Source organism: Ochotona curzoniae, unplaced genomic scaffold (assembly GCF_017591425.1).
Source record: "Ochotona curzoniae isolate NIBS_2020 unplaced genomic scaffold, NIBS_Ocur_1.0 contig_1014, whole genome shotgun sequence".
Classification (NCBI taxonomy): Eukaryota; Metazoa; Chordata; class Mammalia; order Lagomorpha; family Ochotonidae; genus Ochotona; species Ochotona curzoniae.
Genome location: NW_024464920.1, coordinates 29103754 through 29116232, shown reverse-complemented (window position 1 = coordinate 29116232; position 12479 = coordinate 29103754). Strand labels below are relative to the sequence as shown.

Below are 12479 nucleotides of genomic sequence, written 5' to 3'. Positions count from 1 at the left end.
GGAAATCTCTCTTCCTCTCCCCTCACTCTGTAACTCTGCACTACATCTACAAATAAACTAGACAATTTACAAAGGAATGAGTGTGGCTGTGTTTTAATAAAACTTCACATAGCAAATGACACATGGATTTGTTTGAAGACCCTGCCAGATCCTGTTCATCTTTCTAGAACGTGATTTTGATGAAGCAGGGATTTTTGTCTGTGTTGTTCATTGAATGAATATTTTATATCCTTGCATATTAGTGTTGTAATCATTTTAAAAGAGAGTACTTGCCTGAATGCCTTATAAGAAATACATAAACACAAAGGCTACTTGAAAAAATTAATCTTTTCTCTTTACACCAGGATACTAACTTTTGACAAGTTTGCATCATGCGTGAATATAAACTGGTTGTTCTTGGCTCAGGAGGTGTTGGAAAGTCTGCTCTGGTAAGTCATTCTCACTACACCCAAACTTTTTACTCCAGCCTACTTCCTGTTAAGTTTTAGGTTTTGGTTATTTAATAAAATACCAAAATTTGGCTGTCTAGTTTAACATCTCTGCTTCTGCATCAAGTAATGATATAGCAAGAACAAAGATAAAATTTGTTGATAAAGATTTGTGAAGAGGAGAAATTTGGGGAAAATAATTTGATGAATAGTTCAGAGTTTAGCAGAGCTTCACGGAAGGTAGATTGACCTTCTGTTGCTCCCTAGCAAGACAATTCTTTAACCACATAGAAAAACCACCTGCACAGAACAGGATTGCTTAGATCAAACTGTATCAAAGTGTATACAGTGTGAGATGAGTGTTGTTTCATTTGTTTTCTAAGTGATCAAGAGGAATGTTCAGTGTGTATGTTAAAGTCATCTGTGAATTACTCAGAATACCAATTCAATATGATGCCATGTAAATTGTACTGTATTATTTAGAAATAAGTGATGGAAAGAAGCCCCTGTATACTCAACACATACACTGATTTTCCACCAGTACTTGTGATCTGTGGTTGTTTGAATCTGTGGATGCAGAGGGCCCACTGTAGCTTAAAATTTAAAGATTTAAATGTGTTCCTTTTTTTAGACTTATAATATTATATTAATTTTTTTCAGACTGTACAGTTTGTTCAAGGAATTTTTGTTGAAAAGTATGATCCTACGATAGAAGATTCTTACAGAAAGGTACATATTACTTTAGAAAGCTAATTTTTAAAAATTGATTATAAATACTTGTTTGACCTTTGTAATTGAATAAACAAAAAATTAGGAAAAAGAGGCATAATTGTAAATTTAGTGGTAAAAGTTTATGGTGTTTTTGTGGGTTTTTTTGTTTTTTGTTTTGTTTTGTTTTGTTTTTTGTGTTAAATATTTACTGGTTTGGGAGGATCAGACATTCTTAACAGAACTTTTAAGATTATCCTGACCCCAAAACTGTAATTTGATACTGAAATTCACAACCAAGCCATCCATTTCAGCTGGTAGCCCGGTTCCTCTAAATTCCTCTGGAATCTTTACTGTCAACCTGTTTGTTTTTATCCTGTAGATGTAAACACATAAGGTCTTCCTAACTCTTCTACTTTTAATTCTTTGGGAAAGTACCACTGCTTACAACACAAAGATGAATTCCTGTGTTTCCTACTGTGGCATGTGACAGTAAAACAATGTTTGTGCAATTGTGACTTAGTAGGGGAGGAGGTTGTCTCCACCTTTGTGCAACAGCCACCCTAGACCTTACTGTTGTGCAAATGCTGTTAGCACTTCTCCTGTGTCCAGTGACTACCTGCAATACTGACAGTTCCTTTCTGTAGCCCAGCAGTGAGGCAGCATTGCTCTTTGCTTTCCATATCTGAGTCTAAGGTAAGTTGTTTCTTAGGAATGATGATGTCAAAGTGGAAGCAAGGATATAGAATAGTTTAATGGCTGTGGTGCTGCTTCCTTGGCTATTCAAAGTCTTGTCTGGTGTGGTAAAGGAGTACCGTGCTTATAAAATGAAAGTGTATCCAAAATACTACAGGGCACTTAAAAAATAAACAAAATCTTCACCTCTGATATCTTTGAACTGTTGCTTCTTTTATATTCAAGCTATTTTAAAATAATTTTGTGTCCAGAATTAACTGCTGAGTGATTCATGTTGAGACCAAATCAGTCTCAATTTATCTCAGATTATCCCAGATACCCTTGTGTTGACTTCAGAACACATGATTTTTAAAGCAGATGCAATTTGGAGGTCACTGAACCTTGATTACTGAACTGTTTTTCCTCCTGTTTTGTCATTGTTTGGTTAAATTAGCTTGTACAGTTGCCATAATTTGTGTCTCTGTTTTTAAAATATTAGCTTTTGTGTATATTAAGGTAGCTTTACACCCATAAAAAAATGAAGATGCATTTAAAATTTTTTTTCCCCAGCAAGTTGAAGTAGATGCACAACAGTGTATGCTTGAAATCTTGGATACTGCAGGAACGGTACGTACAATGAAATAGTAAATGCCAGTTTATGTCATCTTTACTTTATAAATGCTTGTTCTTTATAGACAAACAGTTGAGCTCGTCTAAAAGCTCTACTCTAAATTTTAAAGCTTTTTTTATTCCATTAAATTATTTTTATTTATACATGTTATAATTGCACTGGGTCAATTATTGAAGAATTAATTAGAAAAATGATAAAAATCAAAATTGTCGTCTTTTTTTGTCACTAGTACTTTTGAAACAGCTTATTCGGTTACCGTATTTCAAATAGTGTAAATAGCAGTAGGACAACAGTCAGTCAACAGAGCCATAGGATGTTTAAGGGTTGGTGTCTGTCTCTTCCAGTGCATTAATAAACCAGGTACATTTTAGGTATCAGAAGGCAAAGAAAAGATTTATTCTTTTTTGTATTATTCTATTTGTATATGGTATTCATTCGGGCAGTGTTTCAGCGTCTAGTATGTACCAAACACTGTATTTTTGCCCTCAAGTGCTGATAGACTAGTGAGGTAGGAGATGAGGAAAGAGTAAGATCCAGGCACCATGCTCTGGGTGGAGCCCTGGAAAAGAGCAAAGTGAGCTAGCTCTAACTTGGAGATACATTTGGGGCACTCTGTTCTTTATGATTTAAAAAAAAATAATAAAAATAGACATGAGACAGCTGAATAGTACTCTATAACCATTTTAAGATGTATAGCAGCCAGTTGTATATAAACTAAAATTGAAATGTCAATGAAGTAGTCACAGGATGTGGTTAAGAACTTGCGTTTTCTAACATATTGGTCACTCAGTACCATGTCAGTTAACTTCATGATGTTGTAAATTTATGTTGAAGTTGTGTAGTGGCTTTTCATTGGAGGGAATGACATTCCCCCGGCTCTATTTTCAAACCAGGGATGGTCTCCCAATGAAACTGTTGAATTAATCTGGATAATAAGATGCTGTACTTTCTGCATGGTCCATGCCTGCAATGATGGAATCATGACTGGATATGAACTGCATTACAACAATATGGAGGAATTCAATATGCGGGGAGGGGTTGGGGAATCCCAAAGCCTATTAACCTGTGTCAGAAAATGAAATTTTAAAATAAATAAATAAATGTATGTAAAAAAAAAACTTTCCAAGTAACTCTTGGGAACAGACCATTGTTAGTGCCAAGTTGTATTTTACTGTGGACTATAATCTTAAGAAAAGTTACATAATATTACAGCATTCTTTATTGGACTATAATTGTACACTTTGAAAATTGTTAAAATTGTCAAAACATTATTATTTTTTAATATTAGTTTTCTTTCCAATTTAGGAACAATTTACAGCAATGAGGGATTTGTACATGAAAAATGGACAAGGCTTTGCATTAGTTTATTCCATCACAGCGCAGTCCACATTTAATGATTTACAAGATCTGAGAGAACAGATTCTTCGAGTTAAAGACACCGATGATGTAAGCTGATTTTCTGTGTTTATAATTTATCTACTTGGAAGGGAGAAGGGCATCTCTTGCATCATCTGATTCACTTCCCAAATGCCCAAAACGGCTAGGGCCAAGAAAGGCTAAAGAGGCTCAAGCCATCTTTTTTAAAAGCTTTATTTGGGCCTGGCACAATAGTGCAATGGTTAAGGTCCTCGCCTTGCACACCCGGGATCCCATATGGACGCCAGTTCTAATCCCAGCAGCTCCACTTCCCATCCAGCTCCCTGCCTGTGGCCTGGGACAGCAGTTGAGAATAGCCCATAGCCTTGGGACCCTGCACCGGTGTGGGAGACCCGGAAATAAGTTCCTGGCTCCTGGCTTTGGATTGACACAGCACCGGCCGTTGCGGCCACTTAAGAAGTGAATCATCGGACAGAGGATCTTCCTCTCTACATCTGCCTTTCCAATAAAATAAATAAATCTTTAAAAAGAAAAAAAAGCTTTATTTATTTTATTTGAAAAAGATAGAGAAAGATCTTCCATCTGCTATAGGTATAACTGTTATGGCCAGGGCTGATTTAAGTGAAGCCAGGAGTTTCATCCATGTCTCCCACGTGGGAGTTGGCCCAAACACTTGGAAATCATCTCTTGATTTTCTGAAGTCATTATCAGGGAGTTATCACAGAAGTAGAGCAGCCAGAACTTGACCCATGGGTGGCAGTAATACAGACAGCAGTTTTACCTGTGAGCCACAGCATTGTACCCTTGAGCAATCTCCTGCTGTCCCCCAAATGCATTGGAAGAGGCTGGATCTGAGGTGGAGTAGCCAGGAGTCAAACCAGCACGCCGGTATAGGATATGGGCATCCTAATGGTGACTTAACCTCTGCCACAGTACCATACCTCAGATGTTATTAGATATCCTTCCTGTGACAAGAGTCAGACTTATATAAGAGCATTGTCAAACAGCTGACAGAGAAGTATAATTTAAAAAGAAAGTGTAATTTTTAAAAATGAACAGTTATTAATTAGATTCTAACATTAAATTAAGATACCTGTACACTGTGTGCCATAATCAAGTTTAATACCCGAGAAGGGTTGAAAATGTTATTTCAGTTCCTGTTCCTACTGTTCTGCATGTAACAGTGGACCTCAAAGTTAATCTTGCATTAGAGTCACATGCAGGCCCTGGAGGCTGTGACTCCTCACAGCCAGAGTAGGACCAGAAACACAGAAGTCTGACATCTTCCAGGTGCTATGAATGTTACTTACCTGGACGCCACACTTTAAGAAACACTGTACAGTAATTGAAATGTTGAGCACTGGTAGTCTTCATGGTAAATGCCACCATATTCTGGACTTCTGTAACAGTTGCATTGTGGTGGAGCCCTGCATATTTATAGCAATCTCAATGAGCATTCTTTTGTTTGCTGGTAATTATTGTAGTTTTCCTCTGTCAGTTGTGTTAAATAAGTGTTTGTTAAATGCCTGTAATGTGCTCCATAACTTCTCAGAAATTCTTATTTCTCTAGCTTTGGTTTTTCTAAAAGTATTATCAAAATGCAACTTATAAATACTTGGTAATACTTTTGTAGAAGTATTGTTGTTCCATATAATGTTCTTTTAAAATTGCAAAAATTACATGTACCCAAATACATGAGGCACATAGTTAAGTTATCTTTATTTTTAGTAAATAAAATTTATTTAGTTCTCTTTTGGTTTTTGTTATTGTGTTTTTTTGCTTTTGTTTTTTGTGGTTTTTTTGTTTGTTTTTTTTTGTGTTTTGTTTTGTTTTTTGATGCCAGGCCCAGCATTGTGACACAGCAGGTTAGGCTGGCTGTGACACCTGCATTTCATATAAGCCCCATATGAATCCCACTCGGATCCAGCTCCTGGCTAATGCACGTAAAAAGGCAGAAGATGGTGCAAGTGTGTAAGAGACCCAGCTAGAGTCCCAGGTTCCTGGCTTGGACCTGTTCCTGTCCTTACCATTGCAACCACAGAGGATAGATGGTCTCTATGTCCTTTTAACTATGCCTCTCAAATTTAAAAAAAAAAAAAAAAAAACTTTTTTTAAAGATTTATTTACTTTTTAATGGAAAGGAAGATATACAGAGGGGAGATGATACAGAGAGATCCCCAGTCTGCTGGTTCATTCCCCACGTGGCCGCAGTGGCCGGAGCTGAGCCAAAACTGAGCCAATCTAAAGCCAGGAGCCTCTTCTGGGTCTCCCGTGTGAGTGCATGGTCCCAGGGTCCTGGGTCATCCTCCACTGCCCTCCCAGGCCACAGACAGGGAGCTCGATGGGAAGTAGAGCAGCTGGGACACCAACCAGTGCCCACATAGGATCCCAGCAGGTGTAAGGTGAGGATTTCAGCCATTAGGGCTACCACGTTAAGCTTAAGAAAGAAATCTTTTTTTTTTTTTTTTTAAGATTATAAAAACTAAGTTCTGCTTTAAGGGCCCTCCAAATTTCTCCTTTGTGGATTTTGCAATTGAGAATTCTTATTTAATAACTGCTTGTCAGGCCCGGCAGGATACTATAGTGACTAAAGTCCTTGCCTTGCACGCCCAGGATCCCATATGGGCGCCGGTTCTAATCCCAGCAGCCTCACTTCCCATCCAGCTCCCTGCTTGTGGCTTGGGAAAGCAATCGAGGATGGCCCAAAACCTTGGGACCCTGCACCCATGTGGGAGACCTGGAGGAGGTTCCTGGCTCCTGGCTTTGGATCGGCACAGCACCGGCCGTTGCAGTCACTTGGGGAATGAATCATCGGACAGAATATCTTCCTCTCTGTCTCTCCTCCTGTCTGTATATCTGACTTTTAAATAAAAATAAATAAAATCTTTAAAAAAAAATAACTGTTTGTCAGGAAACTGGAAAACTTGAAGTTGATTCACGCCCATGAGAGAAACATTTAAAAATTATGGAATACATGAACCTTTCACAGTAACATCCTTTGATGCTTGCTTTTAAGAACAACTTTATATTTTCAGCCTGGTGCAAAGGCCCAACTGGCTAATCTTCTCCCCTTTGAACACCAAGATCCCATATGGGTGCCAGTTCATATCTTGGGTGTTCCACTTCCCATTCAGCTCCCTATTTTATAGCCTTGGAAAGCAGGGGAGGGTGGCCCAAAGCCTAGGGACCCTGCACCCTCGTGGGAGACCCAGAAGAGGCTCCTGGCTACTGGCTTTGGACCTGCTCAGCTCCAACTCTCATGGAGTGAGCCAGTAGGTGGAAGATTTTTATCTCTCCTCTGTGTAAATTTACCTTTCCAATAAAAATAAATGTTTTAAAAAGAAAAAAAAACTATGGTTTGCTTACTATAATTTAACCCATTGTGACATAATTTTAGGGGGCTTTTTTTTTCCTCTGCTTTTATATGTCGGTTTATTCTTTGCCTCTTCCCTTTTGAGTTGCTGCTTTATAAAATGAGAAAGCAGTGGAAATGATTGACATTATAACGTCAGTACTCATTGATTGTTTAAGTCAAATTAGCATATTAAGACTTTATATTTTTAAGTAAATTTATTACATGTTATTAATTTAGTAGTTTTTTCTGAGATCATGTGGAAAATAATCCATAAAATTAACTCCTAAAGATCTTTTAAGTTTATATAACGTAATTACTTAACTATTTTCACTCTCCTAAATGTTTTTAGGTTCCAATGATTCTGGTCGGTAATAAGTGTGACTTGGAAGATGAAAGAGTTGTAGGAAAGGAGCAAGGCCAAAATCTAGCAAGACAATGGAACAACTGTGCATTCTTAGAGTCTTCTGCAAAATCAAAAATAAATGTTAATGAGGTATGATTAGATATGCTTGAAGCTCTTTATTTGGAATACTACGTATAAAAAAAATGGGGGAAAGGTGTGTGTATCAATATAGACCCAAGTTAATATGTATTTGATGTGGTACAATGATCCAGCAGGCAAAATAATCATGTTAAATATGCACATGCATATAAGCCGCAGTACTATTCATGGTCTTTATTATGTGCTGGTACAGTGAAAATTGTAATGAAAAGGGACAGTAGAAGTGGGAAAGTTTGATTACGTCTGCTTGTATATGAAAGTGTTAAAACTCTGATAAAAAAATTAAAAACATGCAGGTTTCTTGAAATTTTAAGTTCTACGGATAGAACAAAAACATGGAAGGTTTTAAAGAAGAATAAGACATTTTTATTGGTATGATGATAAATGTTCTAATTGCAGTAAGATAAGATCTGCAGCTCCTTCAACAAAGTACTTATTTTGAAGAGAACAATTTTAACTCTGCTAAAAGATAAGCCAGAAAAAAGAACTCGGCAGTTATAAGAATATACCTGGTTTTATACTTATTCCTTAACAGAATATTTGTGCTTGGGGAGTTTATTTAAAATCATGGAAATTCTCATTTGACATTTTCTCTTACTTGTGTCTGTGGCTTTTTATTCTTTAAATTTTAAAAGTAATAATATATTTGCAGATCTTTTATGACCTAGTGCGGCAAATTAACAGAAAAACCCCAGTGCCTGGAAAGGCCCGCAAAAAGTCATCGTGTCAGCTGCTTTAATGAACTAAATGTGCTGTAGCTCTGAGCCAGGTATGTTGACTCATCTCTCCTACTCACTCAACTTCATCAAAGGCACTGCCATGCAGAGAGACTGTTGTTTTTGTTCTGCAAAATAAATATTGCTTTTTAAACTATCTGTGAGTGAGTATAATACTTTATTATTTCACCTACCTGTTACCAGAATTAAGGTGTGCCACAAATGTGAGTGTTGTAACAGCTTTGTTCAGTACACATTTCTGCTCTTAATGGAACACAGGTTAGTACGGGTAGTGCGATAAGAAAGATCACCACAACCCTCTGTCCCTTCTTCTGAATGCCTTAAACTAATGGAGGTGTGGAAGAGGGAGATAAGCGATAACAAAATGTGATACATTCTGTGATAAAATCTGGCATAGTACTTACTAATAGTAAAAACCCAGATTCATTTGCCATATGCCAGGCAGTCTTAAGTACTGTCCATATGTTAGTTTACTGAATTCTAATGACAGCCCTCTGAGACACGAACTGTTACTGTCCCTTATTACAGGTGAGGGGATGAAGGCATAGATTGTTACCAGTTCAAGCCCTGCTGTTACTAAATAGCAGAGTTAGAACTTGTGTGAGCAAACTGGGTCCTAAGTTTATGCTTAGCCACTGTGCTAATATTGTACTGTAGGAGCATATAATTGGGGTGCCAGATCTGTCAGATATGGACTGAGGATTCATGGAAAATCTGCCAGAGTGAGACATCTAAGCTAGAATCTGAGGGATATGTACAAATTACCTCTGTTGGGAATGAAGGGTTCCCAGGCAGGAAAAAATGAACACAAATTAACAGTTCAGAGAAGAGACTACACAAGATGACTTGAACGTGTATCATTTACATAGGTTTTGAAAACAGTCATTTTAAAAGAAGATAATGCTTATAAAGCAGTTAGGTCAGTTCCTGGCACATCATAAACACTCCAGTATTGGGTACAGTTGTTTGCCAGTAATAGTGATTTCCTAGTCAGTTATCATTTAATCATTTTACTACACCCTTAGCCTTGGGAACTTTAGACATTTGCAGCTTTGCATCCTCCTAAATTAAGTGACCCCCATTCTACCTTAGTAGTTTGTCTTTTCTTTTAAGAGTTTTTACCTCTACCCTCAATTTAGATTTCTGTTTGGTGATACTCCCATTCTGTCATTCCGGACCGCATGCCCATTCTTAGCGGCACACATGTGCCTGCGCTCACACACTCCCATCTGTCCTTTCCAATTTACCACATTCAGTCTGGTAAGATTTTAGAAATTAGATTATTTAGAATGAAGACCTGAAGTTCTAGGTATTTGTGAAAAATATTTTGGCAGCCACAGTTACATTAACAACCCTTCAGGAGTTTGCACCACGACTGATTCCCAAGTAAAAAAGGAAACTCAGCCCATTGCATATATGCATAAATCACCCAAAGTAAGTATTTATTTAACACAGGGAGTTCAGGTTATACTGCTTTTTTACATCACTCAGTTACTACCTTGAAACTTAATTACATGTGATTATAGTGTGATACTATGGCTGACATCTGTCTTCACATCAGTAGGGCCTGTTTACATGCCGTGTTACAAAGTGCATGCCTGCCACCTGTAAAGAGCCAATTCAGTCTGCTTCTCTCGAGGAACACTTTACCAACTCACATTGCAAGAGTAAAGAAGAAAGATCGTGCATTTTTTGATTATACATGGAATCTCTATTTAGGTTCCAGTTCTAGAGTTATGAATACTTAACAAGTTCATCCATTTTGTTGGTTTTGCTGCCTTTTGATCCTAATTCCAGTAAGGTTGGATTGATCTGATTTTAATAAAGTATTTATTTCTTTTTAATTTTTGAAAGATAGTGTGTAGAAATTTGCACAAAAGCACATTGTAGCTAAAATTTTTCATTTGACAGTAGAGCAGGCAACAAGAGTTTGTTTTGAATGAAAAGATGAAAATGCTGTAAATTTGATACACTCTAGTTAAAGTAATAGCTAAAATGAGAGCTACTTGCAGAACTTTATTTTCTTATGATTTCCTTTGGATTCTGTTTTCAATTAAGTTTTCTTTTTGACAGGTCTGAAGAACTGTTGCCCAATTCAACAGTGCCAGCATTCCAACTTTGTTAAACCTACCAACATCTTAAGTGGACTTTCCTGTGGTGGTACCCTTTACGAGGAGGATGAAAGCTACTATATCAGTTTGCACATTCTAATCACTTTCCAGTATCACAAGAGAGATTTTTACTTATATAATAGTCCTACAGTATGCAGCTGGTAAAACCAGAGGCTACATCCAGTATTACTTCTAAGAGACATTCTTCATCCATCAATGTTGTACATGTATGAAAATGGTGTACTGTATACTTTAACACGCCCCATACTTTGTATTGGAGAGTACAATAATGTAAATCCTGAAAGCACCACTATTTTAGCATAATAAAAGAAAGTCCAAAGAGCTCCTGTATAGACTACTCCAGATAACGTTGCTTCTTTGATACCTGTAGCTTACTGTAATTTTTTTTTTTAAGAAATTCAAGGTCATTATCATTGTATTGTACAAAATAAGCGCTTTGATTAACACAGCTATATAGTTTTTTTAATTTTTAAAAAAAACCTGTGGAGACAGTGATCTTGTCTTTAAAATATAAGTCCTTTCAATATGATGTCTTAGATGAAAGACATTGCCTTTAATATCTGTTGGGAAGGAAATGTCCAGACTTTTCAAATCTCCTTATTATGTTTCCTTTTTTGTTTACATAGGGAACAATGTTTATAGTTGTGTGTACAGTGGGGGTCTACAACAAGAAGTGTATATTTTCAAACAATTTTTTAATGATTTAACAGTTTTTGTAAATCATTTCCAGGCTTCTGCAGCTGTAGATTCTCACTGTGAATCCCTTGCTTGCTCATGCATAAGTGTATTTGCAATACCAAATATACAGGTTTAGTACTTTTGCCTGTTAGTGATTGTTTCACATGTGTAACGTTTTGGTTGAGATGTTCAATGGTGGACGAGTACTGTGGATGTGAATGTGGGAAGTAATTTTAATCATGTGTAATTGGTCACAAGGCCTAATTTGCAGTAATTATTGCTGTTTTATTTAACAATGCCTTGTTGCTTTGTATGCATTAAATGTTTGGATGTAAAGATTGTGTGTCTATCCAACAGGGAGCCACAGTATTTAAATTGACCAACCTGATGTTACAACTACTTTGAGGTGGCCAAATGTAAACTAAAAGCCTTAATTAAAGTGGTGCAATTTTGTATAACTTAGCATCAGTAGTTCAATAAATTTGGATTGCCATGCAAGGGCTTGCATTATAATTACTTGCCACTTGAATGTGTTTTGTGTAATGTTTTTAACAGTGCTAGTAAATAAATATGGGTTTACATTCTTTTTCAATGTAATAGGTGGGTTTACACATGCGGTTTCATAATTTAACATCTCGGAAAGCCAGTCATGAAGTTTAGGACTGAGTGAATCATGACACTGTCAGTTTTGTTTTTGTTTTCAGGTGTTAAACTGAAAATCCAATTACTACCCTTTGTACTTTTCCTTAAGAAATAATTTTGTGAATAAGGCAGTATTACTTATGAATTATGTTTGATAACACTTTCGGATAAAAAGGAAAGATTCAAAATACTTTTGAAGATGTTATGATGTGGGTTTTAAAATATATATCTTGAGTAAAGTTATACTTAGAATATTGATGGCTGTACAAATCTGAATGACATAAGACTCTAGTGCTACTTTCTTTTTGAGGTATGGCTTTGTCTTGTATGTGCTGGTAATCCATTTTATGAAGTTTGTAAAGCAGCTCTTGGACTTTTTCAAAAGGTTTGTTTAGAAATTATCAGTTTAAAGATAAGTTCACTTTGGTTCAAAAAAATTTTTTTTAACCCATGCTGTTCTTTTGTATAAGAAAACATTTTCCATGAACTCTTGGAAGAGCTTTTGTACAGGCTTTTTTAATGGATACGTAAAGGCTTTCATTTTCAGAAGACAAAAACTTAATCCTTGTTTTAAAAAAAAGTTTTGTTTTGGGTTTTTGTTTTTGTTTTTACTC

The 12479-nt window shown here is 36.5% G+C and overlaps 1 protein-coding gene across 1 annotated transcript in view; it reads left to right on the top strand.

The window, feature by feature from the left end:
- The window catches only part of RAP1B (RAP1B, member of RAS oncogene family), a 40919-nt gene extending 29198 nt beyond the window's left edge, over positions 1-11721 (top strand). Inside the window, exons 2-8 of the mRNA XM_040982042.1 lie at positions 345-428; positions 1089-1157; positions 2382-2438; positions 3748-3888; positions 7524-7667; positions 8329-8445; positions 10487-11721. Of these exons, the coding sequence (XP_040837976.1) occupies positions 372-428; positions 1089-1157; positions 2382-2438; positions 3748-3888; positions 7524-7667; positions 8329-8415 (555 nt within the window). The 5' untranslated portion in view covers positions 345-371 and the 3' untranslated portion in view covers positions 8416-8445; positions 10487-11721. The remainder of the gene's footprint in view (positions 1-344; positions 429-1088; positions 1158-2381; positions 2439-3747; positions 3889-7523; positions 7668-8328; positions 8446-10486) is intronic.
- Positions 11722-12479: the final 758 nt, after the last annotated feature.